Below are 20463 nucleotides of genomic sequence, written 5' to 3'. Positions count from 1 at the left end.
GGGGTATGTTATGCCTGAAAGATGATAGCCTGAATAAAGTTGGATCCCCTTGCTGGGGATCCTTGCACTGAATCTTGCAGCTGACTGTCCTTTATTAACCCAGCATTTGTCTTGAGAAGTCCTGGTGAGGTCATTAGTCTGGAAGGTCACTAAACACACTTTGAGGAGAATTGCTTTTCAGGCCAGGAAGGGAGACTGAATTGTCCATTGAAAAGTTGAGCAGTGCAAGAAGAGGTTTTAACCCTTACAGTATTGTTTGGTACAGTATTGCAAGAGTGAAATTTTTGATGCTGCCTGCACTGTTTATTTTTTTTCCCATCCAGCATGACTGATGGCAATTCAAGAGGGAAAACATGAAATCTGGTCTTTGCTAAACAGCCAGGTATGTACTTACTCTGGAACTGCCTCTGTGTGCACAGACATACTCACCTGTTAAGATGATTAAAAGAGATGAGGGTTCTTCCATGTCCACTAGTGTAGCAAGTAAAGAACATCTACATAATTTGCCCAATGCCATCACTCAAGGCTGTCCCTTTGACTTTCTGCTGACATGTAATGGGAAGGTTTAAAGCAAAAAGAAGGACAGTACAGACAACTTGTTTTCTCTGCACAAGCTGAGAGCAGTACAGAGGGAATTTTATTGTCTAAGTGTCAAAGGAAGCTGGAAGAAATATCAACATAAAGGCCATGGGAAGTGCAGTAAAAACTAAATCTAAATAAAAATTCTGTGTTGGCTACGTAAGAACACAGAACCACACTGATTAATTACAAAAAGACACACATGATACTGTTCTTAAAGAAAGAAACTTTCAATGTCTTAGTTCTGAGCTGTACCAGTGATAAAGATGTAAATGGTTTTGGAGCACCCTATCAGTGCTGGAGTAGAATACTGGTGTGCATGGAAGGGGACCGCTCTGGTCCCACTAGCACCATCTCAACCCTGACCTGGAGGGAAACTCTGCTCTGCAGAGATTATGGGGGATTCAGGAGCCTTCTGGGCCTAAACTGAATTGCTCTTGAGCAGAAAGGCCAGGGCACCACTGAAGGAGAGTGGTTGTGTACAAGTAAACACCTGCTCAGAAGACACACAGAAATATTAAATTCCCTAAGGAATTCAGCTTGGCTGTAGAGGGGCCATCTCCACCTTTCTCTGGGAGAGCAAACATCAAGCCAGAATAGCACTTGCTTTGTTAAGTAAACGTATAAATCGATAATGCAGGCCTAAATGTTGTCAGGACAACAGTGCAAGGCCACTGGGATGTGTGGTGTTATTTCAGCCAGAATTGCACACACACTACACCTGGGACACCCCCTGCCTACACCTGCTGCTTGATCATCAGGACCACTTGAAATACTTCACTCAGAAGCAGCAGGTAGCTAAAGCAACCACCTGAAGTGATTAGCCAGAGCCACTGGAGCAAGGTCGAGCCAATCTAATCCAGACTCTTGCCCTTTGGCTAACAGGAGCTTTCTTCTGTTCATTATGGTTTCTTAAACTCTGAAATTTTAAGGACAGTCATGTCCCAGTCTATACAACACCACACATGAGTCTGCCTTCAGGGGCAGGCACCTGATTAAGGCTTTCACCTGAAATACTTAAAGGAAAATTCATCCTGTTAAGCAGATTTGAAAACAGCAATACAGCTAGTACATGAACAGAAACTATGTTTCAACTACAGTTCTGGAGTTATTTATTCTGATAGATCCAAGGAAACTGTACTGACCCATACCCTGGCCCAAAAATAATAAAATAGGTAAAATAGTAACTGAAAAAAAGCACTCCACTCCCACCCAAAACACTTGCTAACACACGTCAATTTCCTGAAGACTCCTTTAGCTTCTACCAGTAAAAAAAAAGTTAGTGTGTCACAGACTGATGGACACCCAACCCTGCTCTTTAATATACAAAGTTTGTATCAGAGTGATGCTGTAGCAGAAAGTTTTGCTCACTAATGAATCTGTCCATTAAAAAATTGTTGTTGGCCATTTATCAAGGGACTTGTCTACATAAAAGTATAAAGAGAGGCTCTTATTTCAAGGTTTGCATTATGTTTAGAATAGTTTTGCCAGTAATAGGTCAGCGTTTGTTGAAGTCTTTCAAAGCTCACCTCAGCTTCACATACAATGCAGGCAGTGTCTATCCATTCCTAGTGTACACAGTTCCTTTCCATAGAGTTCACAGGGCTTGTACTGCAGAACGGACATCATGTGAGACCTACTGAACAGTGAAATTTGCATCACAGAGCTACATGAGTGACCCTATTAATATTTAACATTAAAAAATTAATAGGACTCCTTGAGATCCATCTTCCTTGTTCTGCAGGCACTAAAGGAGTATGACTTACACTATCATTTTTTCTGTGTAGCTCTAAAGCCTGCAGAAGTGAAAAAGACTCTCATCACCAGCCTTTTTTCCTTATGGTTAAAGGCAGACAGACTAGAAACCAGACCAAGTAGGTGAGGGAGGAAAGAAGTTGAAGTGCTAAACTTTGTCTTGCACTGTACCCTCAGCTTTCTTACAGCATAAAGCTAGATTGCATTAATCCTCTCTGTCATGGAAGGATGTGGTTTTGTTTGTTAGGAAGGAAGCAAAGCTTTGTATTGAAGTGATTCATCCTGTTACAAAGATGGGGGGGTGCAAGAGCAAGAAGGGGAGAACTCTGTGGTCCTTTTCCAGTTTCTTGTACCATCTCCTGAACTGGAGGTATAGAAACAATAAGGAGTAGGAATTCTACACAGAGAAACACAGTAGAAGGCTTGAAATGGTAACCCTAGCAGAGCGCACTTGTCTGCTCCTGTGTCCATCTTGAGCAGTTAATCAACATTACATACAAGCAAAGAATTAAATACTTCCTAACATATATAATTGTGCAACTCTATCTTGAAAGAGGATGTTCTTGTCTAGCTCCAGCTGAGGATTAAGAGACCTTGAACTCTACCTGTCATTCATATCTTAAACATCCATTTCCTTTGCTTTTTCTAAGCTAATAGCTTTTTCTAAGCTATTGGCCTCAGTTACATCCTGCAGGAAAGCTCTTAATTACAAGGTCAAACAAAGCATTTTAAGCCATTCTGCCTTGGTGATCTAACACTGCTAAACACCCCTGTTGCCCTGCTCTCAAGAAAGCATCATTAACTTGCAGCTGACCCCTCACTTGTCTCATCTGTTGTAAAGTCTTCGTTCCACCCTCACATTTCCCCTTTCCATCTAAAAAAGCTCAAGTCTGTCCAGTTATTCAATGTTCTCTGTATTAAACTACTAATTACTCTCAAGAGCTCTCCAGTTACTCTGAATTAACTAACCAATTAACTAAACAAAGTCATAGTGAAGATGCATTCTAGGCATCTTTTATAATTTTCTTTAAATTCTGGATTTCATCTACTTTTTCATAAAACCTGACAGTCAGTTTCCCCTTGCTGACTGCTGCTTGCATTTATCATATGATTCACAGTGGCATCTGAACTTTCAGTCCGCTGCATAGTAAACATTATGCAAAGGCAGTTTGTGGCTTCCAAGTGGCCCATATTATTTACAGGTAGCTGTGGTGCCTTTACAGCTAACATCATTGCTAGCATCCAGACACTAAATATGTTAATTGACAGCCACACAAAAATGACCAGAGGACACATTCAAATGGGTGTTTGGCTCACTGCTGCTGTTAACTTCACTTGTTGCATGTAGCTGGAGTATAAGGGAGTGGACAGGTCTTGCACTGTACTGCGGAAACTAGCATGCTCTTCTGGATTAACCTTCTCTTGGCTCAGCAGCAAGTTCTGCCACCTTCTTACAGATTTTTCTCCTGGTTGTACAGCAGAAAAGTACTGACTACAAAGGGAGATTGCAAGGACTGACTGCAGTGGTATAGATACGTCTTGCAAGTTACATCACAATTAAGGATGTACAATTAGGAACCTGTAAGGTCTGAGTTAAATCGCTTGTGGGTGGTGCTTCAAGGATTAACTGCTTTAACTAGGCAGAAGAGCTGATTTGTTTGGGGTTAAGAATCCATTCTCTGCCACCAAAATAGCTCTACTTATTATGAGGATGTGGCACAGGAATACTGCAACAAAAAAACTAGTAGAGCTAAGCTCCGTCATGTTTCTAACAAAGAAAGAAAGGAAAGAATAAGCTCCGTTCTAACAAAATTAAATATGTGATATTTCAGAAAGTTTAGCTCCTTGTCAGTGCTGTGATAAAACAAGACTGTTTCTCTCCAGGATACTCCCACTCCCAAGCTCAGCTTATGCATCCTCCAGATCCACGCATCCAAATCACTTTAAGACCATGCTGTTCTGACTTCTGGAAATCCCACTGTTCCCATGGCCTAGGCCTCAAACAGAGAGATCCTGACAATACTCCAGATTTCTGACAAGCATTACACTGCTGGATCAGTAGTACAACACTCCCCCAAAAGAAGCATAGGAAGTAAAGGCCACAAGTGGCAGAAAGGCCCAGCCCAGCCCTTTGGGAAAGGTTAGTCTAAGTGGTGCTGTTACATACTGCAGCTATCCAAAGAGCCAGAACACAAGCACAGCTCTGGCACTGGGGTGGGGAACTGCTTTCAGGAGGCTCCAAGGTGAGCTGTCAGGAAAGCAGCTGCAATTTCCTTGAGCAGAGCTTCTCACAAACAGGTGTATGCAACTCTGGCACTAACACAATGGGGAGGAAGGAGCAAGAGCCTTGTGGAAAGGAAAAAATGCTTGTAAAACCTGTTCACATTATTACATCCTTCTTTAACTTTTTACTCTTAAAACTCGTACCTCAGTGACTGAAGCGCCTGCCACAAGCTTTCTGAGTAGCAGCCACTAGAAGTTAATAGAGAGAAGGCTGATGAACAGACGATGTGAAGTTCAGGTTTTCCACCAGCCCCCATCTGCCCCATCTCCATTGCTGGACAATTGAGCTCTCTATGCCTCCTGATCCACTCAACCACCAAAGGACCTACAGCAACAGCTCACCAGCATTCCACTGTCTACCCCCTCAGAGACAATGAAATACTTTGAAATAGGCAGGACTAAACATACAAGATGTGTTTTTTCTGGATGAGAAGACTTTGTATGGTCAATAAATCAGGCTGAGCAAATTCAGACCTACTCTCACAAGAGCAATGATACACAAAGTGTTCATAATGACAAAATCAGTTTTTGTACAAGATTCAGGGGTCATCACATTCCAGCATCACTTCTCCCTCAGCCCTGCAGGCCTTGCAGGGGTTGAAAACCTCTGTGCACACAGGGAAGTACTGTTGACAAGATGCTCCATCTACTTGCTGTCAAGGCAAAGATAGCAAGTCCACTGACCCCACTCACTTAATATTCCTCCTGAAGCGAACTCCCACTAATGTACATATTTTTTTCTTTTTTTTCTTTTTTTTTTAAAAATACTTAAGTGAATTAAGATGGTCACCTCTCCCAGAAACAGGCAGGCAAATCCTCTGGGACCCATGGGATCCAGCTCTGAGACTGGCCCACTAGTAAGCACCTGGGAAAATCAGCACTCTCTTTTGCTTCCACTCCCCTGTCCCATTTGTCAGAAACACTGCAGGTGGATCCAGGTCCCAACTGTGGCCAGCAAAAAGTCCATGGAGGCAGGCACACAAGGCAGAGCTCTCTTCATACCCGGATCTGGTACCCATTGAGGTCTGGCATGGCTTTGGAATCGGCAGGCTTCTTCTCACCAGATGGCCTGTGAGCAAAGAAGGTAACAGCTCTTTAGAAACTGTTTTCAGTCAGGTGATGCTGCACATAGAGATGGCAGCACAGGAAAAGGTACACAGAGCTTCAGACTGATCCTGCACTACTGAGGACAGGACTATTCTGCAGCCTCCAGTAATTCTCCCAATGATCTCAAGAGAACAGAGTGCAAGTTAGGAAGTAGGAGGTCCACTCTGGAACCCCAGGTTATTATCAGGAAAACAGTCTTGCTGACAGCAGAATAATTTTTGGAATCTCTTTGAGGCACAGGTCTGTGAGACACCAGAGCTCGGACCCATGCATAAGGTTAAAAGTCAGCTACCAACATCACTGGCTGTTTGAGCTGCCTCCTCCTCCCTGCCAAAACAAGCAAGCAAAAAAACCCAGTTGTCCCCTCAAATCCCTAAGCAATAAACTCACAATAGTACTGACTAGGGAAGAATGCTACTGCAGGTCAGAGAAATATCCACTGTTCTAAAGAAACCCAGTAGGACATCAGAAGGATCCAAAACCAAACTGCAAAGTGGAATCTGAGTAAAACAGATCTTCTAGATAGGTCTTCTGCCCAGCAGCCCCACTCACCGTCGGTCCCCACGGCTGTTTCGCCGATGGGGGCTGGCCTGACCTCTTTGTGGGGAGGAGACATCTTTCTTTCTGTCCTTGGTGGGAGATGGTGGTCCAGTTCCTTTCCCAATCTGCCAGAAAAATAAAATTAAGAGCTGCATGAGCAGAAAGCCAATGCAAGTAATAACAAAACCCACAAAAACTAACAATGATTTATTATATGGGAAAAAAAAGACAAAAAGCAAGGCAAGTGCATCAAAAAGGCAAAAGCCGGAAAAAACAAGTTACAGTGACAGCTATAGCTCCAAGGACAGTATACAGTCCAACCTACTCACAACCTCAGCCCTGCACAAGCATCCATTAGGGGACCAGCCTGTATAAAGTGGGTGGTATTCAGTAAGAAAGAGGCCCCAGCCTCCAATTCACTTTCCACTCCACACATCTAGAAGTAGAAAGTTTCCTGTCCCTTCATTCCCCCAGTACACCAAGCAGCCAGGCAAGGCAGTGGATGTAGCAGTGAGTTACTCCATCCTTGCTGCTTACCTTCAGCCTCATATCACGGGCATGTCTCTCAAGCTCTTTGCGAAAGTCTTCCCGTGTTAGCTTGTCTAGATCCAGGATGGAGTGCTTCCATTCAATCTGCTCCACACTGTGTGGGTCATGGGACACGCAGTGGCCCAGCTTCACCTTTTTCAGAGTGTGCCAGCAGCGGCGATACGCCTCCTCGAAGTCAAAGATGAGTTCGCTCAGTGTGCGGAAGACAGGTGCTTTGTACATCAGCTCCTCACGGCGGCTGATGCCCAGTGCCCCATAGCGGCCGCCAAAGTTCACCCCCAGCACGATGTGTCGGAAGTAGTTCCCTGAGAAGTGGGTTTTGAAGCTGATGGGGAAACGGTCCAGTGTGGTCATGTTGTTGGTGAGGTAACTGACAGCAGCCATTATTCAGGAAATAACTGGTGGTAAGTTTCCTGACAAGACACGTCCTACCTGCTGCAGACCCTCCCAGCCTGCTTAGCAGATTCCCCATTGATTCAGGCATCACATAAACAGGATTTGTTCTCCAGGTCAAGAGCCCAGCTCATTGCAAGCTGCCCCACTTTCATCTGGGTTATGGGGAAAACAGACTTGGCCTCTTCAAGGAGACAGTCAACAAAGAGAAGTTAATTTTGATGCAGTTCTGTGATGCAGAAGTTGCAATGCTAGCACCTTAAGTGTACTGTATTCCACAATTCCCAAACTAGCTCCCAAACTGTTAACACTGCAGCATTATTCCTCAGTTTGTTTTAATCTGTTTCACTAGCTACTTTTTCATACACCTTCAGGATAAAAACTCACCAACCTCCACTTTTGAACCATTCACTCATCATCTCTGCCCCTCCAGGTGCAGGAAGAACCTACAGCCCAAGTACCACAAACTAAATCTGGAAGATAGCTAGGAAAGATGTATATTTAAAGATAGCACACATCTAGAACTAATAAAGGTATTGCCTAAGCTAGTAAGTGACATACACCATAATTAGAAGTTGGGTAGGATCCATAAGTTATTTTAATGCAGAACACATGCAGGCAGTAAGGGAATAATGCTATTCACAAAGGATTTCCTGACCTAACTCTAGCTAGTGTTTTTGCTCCTCTTTAGATGCTCTTTTGTCTTTTACAATCTTGTATGGCTGACCAGAGCAGCACCACCCTTCTTGGTGAAGGAAGAGCAACTCCAAAGTTGTTCTGATACTTCAGAGAATTGCTTGGCTTTGGATTTCATTGGTGGGCTTTTGTGGGAGAACTGGGGAGGAAAAACAAGAGGAATGTGGGGCTTGGTGACAATATTATCACCACCCTCAAAGCATCACAAGCAAGAGAGCAGAGGCAAAACCACAAGGATGGGCAGACATGCACAACTCCAGGAGGAAAGGATACATTCCCAGGATCACAGCTTCCAGGCATTTTATTGGCAGGGCCTCTTTGGTCATTTCTTTGGCCAGGTCCATCAGCCTGCAGAGTGGGACATGGGAAAGATGAGGACAGTTAGAGGGCTTGTGCTTTGCACTGTGGCCAGTTCAGCCCTTTTGTACTATATTTGTAAGGTAGGTTTCCAGGAGAGAGGGTGGCCCACAGAGGATAGGGAACAGAACAAAGTATCTTCTTTAAGAAGATACTAAATCCAAACCAGGTCTCTGTCACATGCTGTTGTTACTTCCAAGGAATTCACTTCAGTGAGTTGCAGCAAAACTGCTTACTGGCCAACCTGGGTTCTCAGGGAGACAACAGCACCAATGTGTCCACAAGTAAATCCCTCAAAGGACCTAGAGCTAGCAGTGTTTCCCACACAAGGCTCAAGGACAATAAAGCCTTCTTCTCTGGCATTAACTCTAGCCTCTATTCAGTGAGTACCATGGAGGAGACATTGGACTGATTACAAAACAAGGCATTTAAACCCACATAAATCTATGGACTAGACCAATAGTAAGGAGCCAGTCTTGGGAGATTCTCCATATGCTCTTCAAAAGAGTCACTGAACATCAGGTGCTTATTGCCAGGAACTTCTGGGGCACAGCAGTTCCCAAAATCTGCAACAAGCAGAACACCCTTTCTTGTTCAAAGTATGAGTCACCAAAAGCTTAGTGAGCCTAGATTCTGCATAAGCACTCACAGGAGCTATGAAATCAGACCTGTAAAGATACTTGGCTTTAACAAAGCTTTTGTAGAGCAGGACCTAATTTCAGCATCCCTCAGAAGTTCATATAGTTACATTCCAATTAGAAGCAGGCAGAATATGCACATTTTTGCAATACATTATCTTTGGTCTACTGGATTTACTGATTCATGACAAAAAGCCCCTACTCTCTTCCTTGAGAAAGACCAGACACAGCTATGTCCCAGCCAACAGACAACAGAGTTACCCTAAGCAGGATGCAGCTGCAGTAATGAAAGCCCTAAGTGCCACAAGACCTTGGGCATGGAGAAAAAGCAGTGTGTATAGAAGGGCTCCAACAACAAAGAAAGGATTAAATGCTGTAGAGGCTGCCAGCACTTACCCAGTCAGAGGTCTGCTCTTCTTAATCTCAAAGAATTGTGTCCCAGTGTGATTGTACCTGGAAACAAGTAGTTAAGGGCTTGGCAGCTTGGAAAATAGAGTTTGATGAAAACTTGTCTGAAAGACGTTCATGTTGTTTACTATTCTCACAGCAAAGTCATGATCCCACAAATGTAGCAGCAACAGAAGAAAATCCCTACCTCCCTTTCCTGCATTTCTCCCACTTACACGTTCTCCTTATTTCCACTGTATTTCCTTGTCAATTCTTCTCTTCCTCATACCCACACACAGGTTTCCACTCCAGTTCCCAAAGGTTTATGCTGACAGCACATGCTCTGCTCAGCTTTCCAGTTACCAGGGCAGAACAGTTTGATAAATCTCTTCCTGCTCCAATCTGCACATAATACATGGAGCAATGAAACATTCATGGTACCTTATTCTAAGATTGACAGGGATCCAATCCAGAGCACAACCACCCTGGATGGGTGAAAGATGCCAAAAGGTCAGCCTTCTTACCTTGAATTAGGGCTGAAGCCAGAGATAGATCTGTATCTCATCAGTGAGATTAGACTGTGTTTGCATGGCATGTACCTGCTCTCCAGCACAACAGGAATGGAGAAATCTCATTCCCAGAACACAGCCACACAGGCAGCTCTGCATATAAAGGGGCAGCATAACACAGATGCACAAAATCAGGGTGGCTGAGTCTTGTTTAGACAGAGAAGACTGATTGAGTATGATGACCTGAGAAGGTTTGCCCATCACCACAACTCACCCACACCTTAACAGTGAGGTGATGCGGTTCGTAGTACATCTGACACTTGGCTGTCAAGATCTCAGATATATGTGTTTTTAATGAAATACCACTGTGAAGCCACTGACCTAGAAGAGTGGGTAGTGGGAAAAGGCCTTTGACAACATGCTCATTTGTTACATGCAGCGAACAGAACCAGAAGGTAACTTGGGCAAAAAAAGAAAAGAAATGGAGCAGCAGAACAAAACGGTATCCCAAGCCCAGCTTCCTGTTTTCAGGGAACAAGTTTCAGTTCTCCTCCAGCTACAACAGGAGGAGCTTTTCTGTTTGTCACAGGGAAAGTCCTCTTGCTCTTTCTTCCTGGGTTATCACACCAGTAAGGTAACAGCAAAGGATACTGAAGCTCCCTGATGTAGCGCTGTACAGCTTCCAGGCGCTCAGGGATGGGGGTGGACGGCTGGAACACAGGCACACTTGGTATGGGAATCTGAAATGAGGAGCAGAACATAAATCATTTCTTCCAAACCTCTCCAGCTTCTTGCTGAACTCAGTGGCACATAGCCATAGGGAGCATGTTCCTCTGAAACCAGACCTTTTTTGCTGCCCAGAGTGACCACACCAGAAACATTCCTCTATTTCCACAGTGAAATTTGGGAAGGGATTCAGAATGAGGCATCACCACAGAGCTGCAAGAGAAACTATGTGAAAAGGTCCTGCATTTATGCAACGTTACATTGGACAAAATCGACAAGGCAAGATACAAGACAGGAAAGGAATCATCTGAGGGAGCGTGGCCTCATTTGAGTATTGAAACTGAAAGGCACAAAACAAAAATAAAGAGGCAAAACCAGACAATGAGTTTTCCAAGATCACCAGAGGGTGGAACAGTCCTGCAAGCAAGGGTAGAAAGGTCCTTCACTGCTTCCTGGCATTTCAGATGAGTTGGCACTGACTAGGACACAGGCTTGACAGCATGACTCCCTGCCCTGCAGTGTCTGGTGTTTTGAATTACATGGTCAGAAAATGACTTCTGGATGTTCACCATGTTCACCTTCCAGACTGCTGTCCCATTCTGAGGCCTCAGCCCTATGGGTCCAGTCAGATTTTCCTCACTATTTTCACCATTTGCTCTGCAGGGGTTAACTGTAGTCTTGTCAGCAGCTGAGAAAACGTGTCTAAGGAAAGAGAAGGGACCTGTCCACAGGACAAATAAAAAGAAGACACAAGTTTGGGATGACTGATAGGCTTGGAGAAACAGCCCAGTGTTTTCTCTCTGAAAGATAGCTCATGCCTTGTATGCACCTTGCTAATATCAGACTGCATCTTTTCTCAGCTGTTTGGCTTTTAACATTTCAGTTCCTCCTCAGACTTCCCCCAGAGCTGGCCTATCCACAGCTATGAAAGAGTGAGTCAGAGCCAGTTCTTCCTTTGAGCCTTCCACTCTGCTGTGCACAACTGCTTCTGCTGGACACGGTTTCATAGCCAGTGGTACTGCTTAGTGCACCCTTCACATGTATTTCTGTGGCCACTCATTTCCATATGCCTCCTTCTTTTCTTCTGTGTTGGTACAAGTGACTGGTGAACCAGGTCAGGCACCTGGAGCAGCTGAAAGCTGAGCCAGCAAGCATGGGTAGTTTTCAGCCAGATCAGTTCCCTTTCCTGGCTGGCCACACGGTTGCACTCTGCTTGTGCTTCCCCACGGTACAAGGAGCAGAGACCGCTTACCCTTGAGGTGCTGCCTCTCGCATCACGCAGAGGCACCGGCTGCCTCACTCGCGGGGGGCAGCACAGGCACGGTGGGAGCAGATGTGAAACTGGGTTTGTTCAGCTGCAGCAGGAGCAGGGAAGGCTCCAGAGAGTGGCACAGGAATGGAGCCATCTCTGGTAGTGCATGAGCTGAGTCAGTTTGGATGCTGTGAGCTGACACACTGAGTCATAGGAAATAATTTCCAGGCAGAAACAACGAAAGAGGTAACAATCAGGGCAGGCTGACTATTTGATTTTGGTTTTTTTTCTTCAGCATGGAGACTTTAATGCTTTTCAGTGGAGACAGACAGATTAAGTGCATGTTGACAGCAGAGACTAATGATTCTGGGTAGTACCTCCTCCTTTTACTAGTACAGACCCCCGATCTCCTTTTCCTTAAAGGACTGTGCAACACTGAGACAGCATAATGGCAATCAGTTCAGCAGGGGACTAGTTAATGTGGAAGAGCCTCCTGCACCTCAAGTAATTAAACTGATGAAAGTACACTGTGCTCTCTCTCAGATCTGGGCCTGCAGCCCAGACTGGGCTACAGTTTCTTTTTGCATCAGGTCTATAGCATTTTAATAGGACAATAGAAGCAGAAGTAGAGGAATAAAGTCTCCATCCCTCAATTCCACACTGACAGGACAAGAGATCGTTATAATTTTTTCTTCCCCAGCATCATCCAGGGCATATCTCCAAAGAGCTATAAATATTAGTTAGTTTTCACAGTCCTTCAGAAAGCAGAGAAGAATTTATTTATAACAGAAAAGATAGGCAATCAGATCTATTTTGACTTCCCTTTAACTACTATGAAAGCTGAAGAGAGCCCAGATTTCCCAAAGTATATAACCTCTGCCAGGCTTAGCAGACCAAATGAACACACCCTTGATCCCTCATCATTTGTGTGGAGTAGCTGCATCACCCCACTCCAAGATTCATGCACCCTGGCAGGCTGTCTAGATGCATGGGACTGGGGTTCTGCTTTTAGAAAGGGGATCCTGAGAACAACCAAGATTTTCATATACAAGTGGGCCATGCTGTATGTGAGGAAAGGCAGATGGGAGCAAGGCACAGGGAAAGCTCCACCCTTATCGGTATCACAGAGGTGCTCTTCTGGCCAGCCTAGTTTAGCAACAGTTTTCTTATGGTTCTTATGTGTATCCAAGCTCCTCCCTACTCTTCCTTTTGCAAATAACACAGGAGCAGTATCAGCCTTGGTTGAGAGCCTGACTGAAAAAAACAAATTCTTTTTTTCTGGCTCTCTTGTTCTGAATCCATTAGATGCAACTCTTCCTGTCTTTGCCCTCATAACCATCTCATTTAAAATCCATGATTTCTTTATGAGCCAAGCACACATCACTTCATACTTCCAGCTTGGACCCATTTGACGGTTCCAGCAGCTTGAAGAAAGGCAATACCCCACCCTATTGCTGGAAAGAACACAACCTACAGGACAGTGGCACTCACTCCAAGTCTACTGGAAGGAAATAGAGACTACAGGAGCTCTCAGACTCCAGTGAGAGACACAGTGCCTGAAGCTGATCTGTAAACATGTGTCTAATCACAGCCTCCTCCAGTCATCATTTTATAGTATTTTAGTTTATTGACAGCTTTTTTGAGAGCTATTTCCCCCAACACCCAATGCTGGCTACGATCCATGGCCAAAATTTTGGAGTAGGTAAGTCACTGTCACATTCCTAATACCTAAAAAGGACTATTCACCCTCCAGCACATGGAGAGAGCCTGGCTTTTCAAAGGAGCTAGCCTTGCAGCATACACTTACTGCCCTGATTCTCATCTGTTGCACCAGCGTTCCAGAGAAACTTGATGGCATGGAGACAAGTAGTGATAAGCACCCCTCAAAGAAAAATATACATCCCTACAGGGAAGAAGGAGCTAAGGAAACAGAGCTCATCTATCCTTGTGGTTTCCTAAATTCCAGTATCCTCCCAGCTATATGCTGAGTGAGCTTGGGAATGGCATCCCAGATGGCAGAGTGCTGAATACAGTTTACAGATCTATTTCCCAGGGGTGCTAGTAGATGCAAAAAACCCTCAACAACCCAAAACCCAACAACCATCAAAACAAAACAGCCCAATTTTACCTCTTACCACAAGACCTCAGACCACTGGTGTCCCCTAACTGTAACCCCCTTGGACGAAGACTCTAAAGTGAGAACAGTGGAACTTCTTCACGTAAGACCAAAACAAGGGACTGAACACTGTATTTTCCCACCCATCATTCACTGGAGTCTTGTTTGTCAGCTTCTTTCTTCCACTTCCCTCACCTTTTTTGACCAAATCAATCCTTATGGTTAGGAAATTAGGTAGTGTGTGTTCTGACTGATCTGAAACATGTTTTCAGCCTTCACCTAGGCTCAGGACAAAGTCACAGGAAAGGAAGGAAATCCGAAAAGGAAGGAAAAGTCTAATGGAGTTAGAATAGGGACTGTAATCAGGACTCAGGATTTGTTCCAGCTGCTGCCACTGATGCCTCTGACTCTTTACTGCACAAAGGATGTTGCATCACATGCTTCTCCAAAAATCCTCATGGAAAGCAGTATGGATTGTCTGTGTAGTATATAATAGCATGTTCTTCCATACTTCAAATTACCTTCCCAAGGAGGTAAGTCCTTGCCAAAAAAGCTTGAGATGAAAAGGCGTCATCTTTTTGTATCTGAATTTCCCCTGTTAGAGTGATGGGAATTCTCATACAACCCGTCAGTGGAGTGACACACCAAATGTTTGCAATGTCTTTTGTTCACAGTATGCCAATAAAATGGAGAGATTTTGCTCCAGCTGAGATGCAATACAGATAGCAACAATCACAAGAATTCACATTGAAATGTTTCAGTATGGTACAAGGCTCAGTGAAATGGTCAGTGGCTCCTCTTTTCATAGAGTTCTCTGCAGCAAGGCCAGGAACAGGCTTGGAAATCACACCTGACCCTACACCAGCAATAAGCTCTGCAAGCATTCGCTAACTCCTCTCTAAAACGCTTGGCATCAAAAGTCTTTTCTGACAGACACAGTTCTGTTCCAGAATGCCTTTTGGTGTGGGAGACTATACCCAAATCAAATTTCTTCAGGTGCAAAGTCTCACCTCTGCCTGTCTCAACCCCTCACCTCAAGTATTTGGGCTCTTCTAAATTTAACTCTCCACATCTTTTCATCATTTATGCACTCTTTCTCTTTAGCCACTGTCCATTCCCCCCCTTCGCCCTCCAGGCAGCTCACACATTAGCTACCTGAAGTCCGTTTTCCAGCAAGGCCGCAGAAGAAGAGGGTGCTGCTGACCCACCAGACAGGGCAGAGCCCCGCAGATACCCTCTCGCACTCCAAGTTAAAGCCTGGCTTTGCTTCCAGTAAGAGCAGTCCCGGGGCCCGTTTTTCCCAGGGATCGCTCCCGAGCCGGGGAGACCGGCCTCCTAAGGGGACAGGCGGGCGCCTCCTCCCAGCGGGATGCCGCCGTTTCCCCCTTCCCTTCGTCCGCCCCGTAGGGGACGGTCCCCTCCGGGCGCTTCCGCCGGGACCCCGCGCCGCACCAGCTCCGGGTGGGGTGGGGGGGGGGGGTCTCACCTTGGGCAGGTCGGCGGCGCCCCGGATCCTCTGCGCCACCCGGTCCCCCTCGGGGTGGATCCTGCCCACATGCCGCCACATCCGCTCCCAGGTGGGCTCATCCACGGGCAGCCCGCCGCGGTTGACGAAGAAGGGGACGCCGCCGTCGCGAAGATCCTCCTCGCCCTCCTCCTCCTGCTGCTCCTCGTCCCGCGGTGCCGCCGCCTCGCCGGACGGGGGCTGCCTGGCCGCCGCGGCCCCGTCGTCCCCCGGCATCGGCATCGCCGCGCCCGCACTCAGCGCCTGCCGCCCGCCGCCGGGCCGCCGGGGGCCGCGCCCCGCATGGCCGGCGCTCCGGGCACGGGGCGTCACCGCCCCCGCCTCGCCCCCGGAGATATCAGAGCGGAGGGTTCGCCGCGAGAAGGGGAGAAAAAGCCGGGCGGGGCGGTGCCGGGTGCCGCATCAGGCCGCCGCCGCGGCGGGGGAGGCGCCGGCGGCCCGAGCGCCCGCGGCGGTGACGGCGGGCACCGCGCGGGGCGGGCCTGCCGCCGGGGCGCCCCCGCCGCGCCGCCTCCCGGGCGCTCCGCGGGGCGGGCAGGCACGGCCGCCTCCCGGGCGGGGGCTGCATGCGGGGGAACAAAGCCCCGCGCAGGGCGGGGCCGGGCGGCGCTCCCCTCCGCCCTGCTCCGCCCTGGGCCGGGTCTCAGCGTGCGCCTACCGCCGTAGCGGAGCTGGGCTGCCGCCGGCGGGGCGCGGCCGGGCGAGCGGCGCTGTCGCTGCCCGCGGGCGATAAGGCAGATAGGGGCGATAAGGGAGGCGACTGCGGCCGGGCGATAAGGGGGCGGGACGGAGGGCGGGAGCGGGCCCGGGGGACTGGGGCGGGGTCGCACAGCGGCTGCCGAAGGGTCGCCGTGAGGGGCAGCGGCGGCCTCGCCCTGCCCGCCGGGGGTCGGCGCTCGGGCTGCGGGGGCGTGAGGGACGGGCGGGGCCGGGCTGGGCGGCTGGCCGGGCTCAGGGCGGCCCCGCAGGCGATAAAACGCTGCTGGGAGCCAGGGGCAGGTGTCCGTGTTGACATAGCTTTGAGGAACGGAAGTGCTGGGATGAGCTTTCCAGGTAGGAAGCAGTGGGGGGTGGAGAGCGTATTGGGATGCTCCTGTAGCACAAAGCAGTGGTGAAGGATGGGCTGTTGTGGAACCGCGCCGCTTATCTAGGGGCGTGCTACATATAGCCAATCCCCTTCAAGGGAGGGGCCCACCAGGGCTCTTCTGCTTGGGAAGATGCAAAATTCGCCGTACTTAAGGTTTGGAGATGCACCACGAGTGGAAGATCGAGTGTTTTGTTCTGCTTCATCATCTGGTTTTGTTTCAGCTCTCTTGTGCTGAGAAGTGTGAACTCCCATGGGAGGTTCTCCACATGGTGCAGGAGATTTGTGAGCCTATTCTCCAGTGTGTGCTTGCTGCAATGGTTGTGTCCTCATCTATAAGAGCCAGGCTATGCCTCTGACACTGGCTGTGTTTTCTCACCACTCTATGGTATTAATCCATGTTGAAAGCTCTAACATAAAAGCATTCTGTAATTTAAGCACTAAGTACAAGAAATGTGTGTGAATTACCAGGTCAGCTGCTGAGGAACCCTCTGAAGGGCATCTCAAAATACTTGCATTTAGCACTCCAAACAAAAGGCTGTGGTTCAGCATCAGTGTGGGGAAACACATGCCGGTTGCCATGGAATTTGATGTGCCTTGAGAACAGGCTATAACATTTACAGAGCTGGGTAGAGGATTTCAGAGAGAAATTCCACTTTTTCTGTAGTGCTCTGTAGGCTGTTGCTCACATGAGATAATTTCTGAAGGCAAAATACTTGAACACAGTTTTTTGTGGAACTCAACATTGCCCAAAATGCTGAAATGTTGATTTTTTTTTTAAGGAAAATTAGGCTAAATGTGTATCTTTGCTTCTGCCTTCCAAACAAATCACCAGCATCACTTCATAGAGCCTACATTAACTTCTGTAATACTTAAATATTTAAGTCACTGAATAAGGATTTCTTTTGAATGGGGACCTTAAGCACTGCAGACTTATCATCTCTGTAAAGTTTTTATTGTTTTTATTGCCTTTGCCTTTTACATGTGAGCAGTTGATGGTTGGTTGAAATTGACTCCGTATATCTAAAGAGGCAGCAAAGCTTGTGACAGGAATCACTCTACAGCCCCTGAATGGACACATTTTGCAAGAACAGTTCCTAACCTCCTATGTCCTCAGTCCCTTCTGCCCCAGTGGTCCTCAGGCCCTCTAGAGACATGGGACTGGGAGTGTGCCAGTCATGCAATGGCACAGGCCTGTTGGAGGACATCTGCATTTTGCTTGAGGGGCAGGTGTATTTCCAGTAACAGCACTGCAGAAAGGACAGGGAGCAAGGACTTCAAATGCTTCTTTTAGAGCTGTATTGCCTCCCCTGGCTGAAATTAAGCACAGCTGTCCATAGAGGCAAGGATGCTTGTTTTGATTCTGAGCTCCAGCACTAATTCAGGGCTGGTAGTTCATATTGCCTTCTGCACCTCAGCTTTTCTACCTGTTAGAGGGAAATGCTAATAACCATGCTAATAACCCTGACTTGCAGCCAGAGGTTTTGTAAAGATTAGATGGCATTTTTGGCACATTAACAACTATTCTTTCTTAAAAGTAAAAATAGTGGTAGTGGAAGTGAAATACAATTCTTGTATGTTTCATGTCTTAAAATAGATTCTCAAATCTCAGCTGGAGGAAAGGTAGTTGATAAGTATCAGCAAACCTCCAAATAAGCTTATCAAGGGATTTTTGTTTCAGTTTGTATTGGATAATTATTAGGCAGCATCCCTCCCTTCTGACCATCACTCAAATAATTGGTCTCTAGCAGGTCTGTATTTTAAGGTAGTACCATGGCACTAAGCTTTGCCTAGCTGAAAAAGGATAGAGCAGAGCCATGCCAAGTGAGCCAGTCCCTGCAGTGGGAACTGGACACAGCTGAGGTGACAGCAGAGGACAGAGACTTCACTTCCCCTTCTGCACAGCTTGTGCTTCCATGCCGTGGGGTGCTGCTGCCTGCAGTGCAGGGTGTGTGATGTGCATTAAACACTGCCTTTCATTTCTGGCAGCACACTGGCTAGGATGATGAGGGACCAGAAGGCATGCAATTTCTGTTTAACAACATAAATTGTGCATTTACCTGTGCTCTGTAGAGGAAGACTGTGCAAATGCTCTGTGTGTATCACATCTGAAAATGGTTTCAAGGGGTGCAACTTTGTTACGACAGAGTTAAGTTTTGGTGTTAGTGAAAAAATAAAAAATATTGATAAAGGATTGAAATAAAGGCAGAAATTATTTGACTATATAAGTTATTTTTTAAGATAGAAAATATTTAATAAAAGTATGCAAGTAGCATACAGACCATTTGAGAAATAAATTCTTTCCTCTGTTCTTCTGTGAGGTGGGAGTTTTGTCTCTATTAGAGAGGATCTGAAATTAGTTTCTGGGAACATGGACTATATGGATAGTGAATGATAGTGTTCCCTTTGTTTTTTAATGTCTTCTAGATTTTCGTTAATGTTGAATTCTTTTTATTTCTGACAATCATTTGTTCTTATGGTGTCATTTTGGTTTTGGGTCTTTTTTTTTTTTATCTTCAAATACAGTGTCTTTGTGATCTTGCATAAGACCAATTAAAACACTTAGCAGAGATTTCTTCTTAATGGCAATTTTAGACCACTCTTTAGTTACATTTTCTTAGTGTGAACTGGAACACCAATTTTTTCCAAAGTACATGATTCTATGTAACACTGAATGTTGCTTAGAGCATGAGTAGGGGCTGTGCTGTCTTTATCCAGCTTGGCCTAACTTTTTGTGACCTAAGGTTCTCTGTAGCACTTACTTCCTTTTTCTGTAACTGTTTTGGACTGGGTTCCCTTTTCTTTCAGGAAAGAGCTCTGTGAAAAACCTCAAGTGACAAATCAGCATATTTCTGAATTTATTTCCCAGAGTACTTAGCTTTGAGACTATTTCCCCTTCCTTCCCCTTCCTTCCCCTTCCTTCCCCTTCCTTCCCCTTCCTTCCCCTTCCTTCCCCTTCCTTCCCCTTCCTTCCCCTTCCTTCCCCTTCCTTCCCCTTCCTTCCCCTTCCTTCCCCTTCCTTCCCCTTCCTTCCCCTTCCTTCCCCTTCCTTCCCCTTCCTTCCTTTTTTTTTTTTAACTTTTCAGTTAAAGATAGAGGGTTGAAACTCATTGTCTAAATGGTGTTTATTTGTGCATTTTCCTTCCCTGTGTTTAGTTTTCTCCAACTCACAGTACTCCCTTTAGCCTACTCACACCAGTGTCTTTACTAGCAGTGAAATTCTCTGCTGTGCAGAAACCCCTGCTGAGATCACTGTGCTGCTGAGCCGTTTGCACATGCTGCAGTAGACCTTTGCCCTGAGCAGGAATTTTCCTTTGCCCCTACATTTGTTCTTGCCTTGGCTCTAATCAGGACTACCTATGCAGATAACAGCAAAGCTTTTGTTATTTGATTACAGCACGTGTAATATTCAGTCTGTCTGGGAGATCAACTGCCATAGCAGTGCCAGAATAGCCCTGTTTTGTTGGCAGCTAGGAATGACTTCAACAGAGACTGATATAGTGACTCCACACATTTTTCTCTTCAGGTGCAGTCATTCTGATTTCTTTTCATGCGTAGATCACACCTAAGAGAGAGGAGGCTTAGATGCAATCAAGCTTTAAAATGTCAGCAAATATTTTTGAGACTTCTGTATTTGTCATAGAATCATAGAATGGTTTGGGTTGGAAGGGACCGTAAAGATAATTTAGTTCAACTCCCCTGCCATGGACAGGAACACCTTCCACTAGATCAGGTTGTTCAGAGACCCATCCAGCCTGGTCTTGAACGCTTCCAGTGATGGGGCATCCACAACTTCTCTGGGCAATCTGTTTCAGTGCTTCACCACTCTCACAGTAAAGAATTTTTTTCCTAATACTGGATCTAAAACTACCCCCTGTAAGTTTGAAACCATTCCCCTTATCCTGTCACTACATGCACTTGTAAAAAGTCTTCTCCAGATCTCTTGTAGCCACCCTAGCTTTGAGTA

General features: G+C 46.3%; 2 protein-coding genes across 10 annotated transcripts in view; one reads left to right on the top strand and one right to left on the bottom strand.

The window, feature by feature from the left end:
* Positions 1-596: 596 nt before the first annotated feature.
* VASH1 (vasohibin 1) lies at positions 597-15950 on the bottom strand. The gene is made up of 7 exons (XM_038137276.1): positions 15374-15950; positions 10445-10533; positions 9294-9350; positions 8176-8250; positions 6802-7183; positions 6277-6389; positions 597-5686 (listed from the first exon to the last, which is right to left on the bottom strand). Exons 1-7 carry the CDS (start codon positions 15632-15634, stop codon positions 5614-5616), a joined length of 1050 nt encoding a protein of 349 aa, XP_037993204.1. The 5' UTR covers positions 15635-15950; the 3' UTR covers positions 597-5613.
* Positions 15943-20463, top strand: part of LOC119701139 (cell death regulator Aven-like) — an 81847-nt gene continuing 77326 nt past the window's right edge. For 6 of the 9 annotated variants that reach the window (XR_005257025.1, XM_038137278.1, XM_038137277.1 and 3 more), the window contains exon 1: positions 15943-16465. Coding sequence is in view for 6 of the 9 variants with exons in the window: in XM_038137278.1 (XP_037993206.1) it covers positions 15979-16465 (487 nt within the window). In the remaining 3 variants the exon portion in view is untranslated. Of the gene's footprint in view, positions 20221-20463 lie in introns of those variants that run through there. The other 3 variants (XM_038137283.1, XR_005257026.1, XR_005257027.1) reach the window with 3 other exon arrangements.

The sequence above is a fragment of the Motacilla alba genome, chromosome 5 (genome assembly GCF_015832195.1).
Source record: "Motacilla alba alba isolate MOTALB_02 chromosome 5, Motacilla_alba_V1.0_pri, whole genome shotgun sequence".
Classification (NCBI taxonomy): domain Eukaryota; kingdom Metazoa; phylum Chordata; class Aves; order Passeriformes; family Motacillidae; genus Motacilla; species Motacilla alba.
The sequence above is the reverse complement of the archived record's forward strand: the minus strand, read 5'-3'. Positions and strand labels throughout refer to the sequence as shown.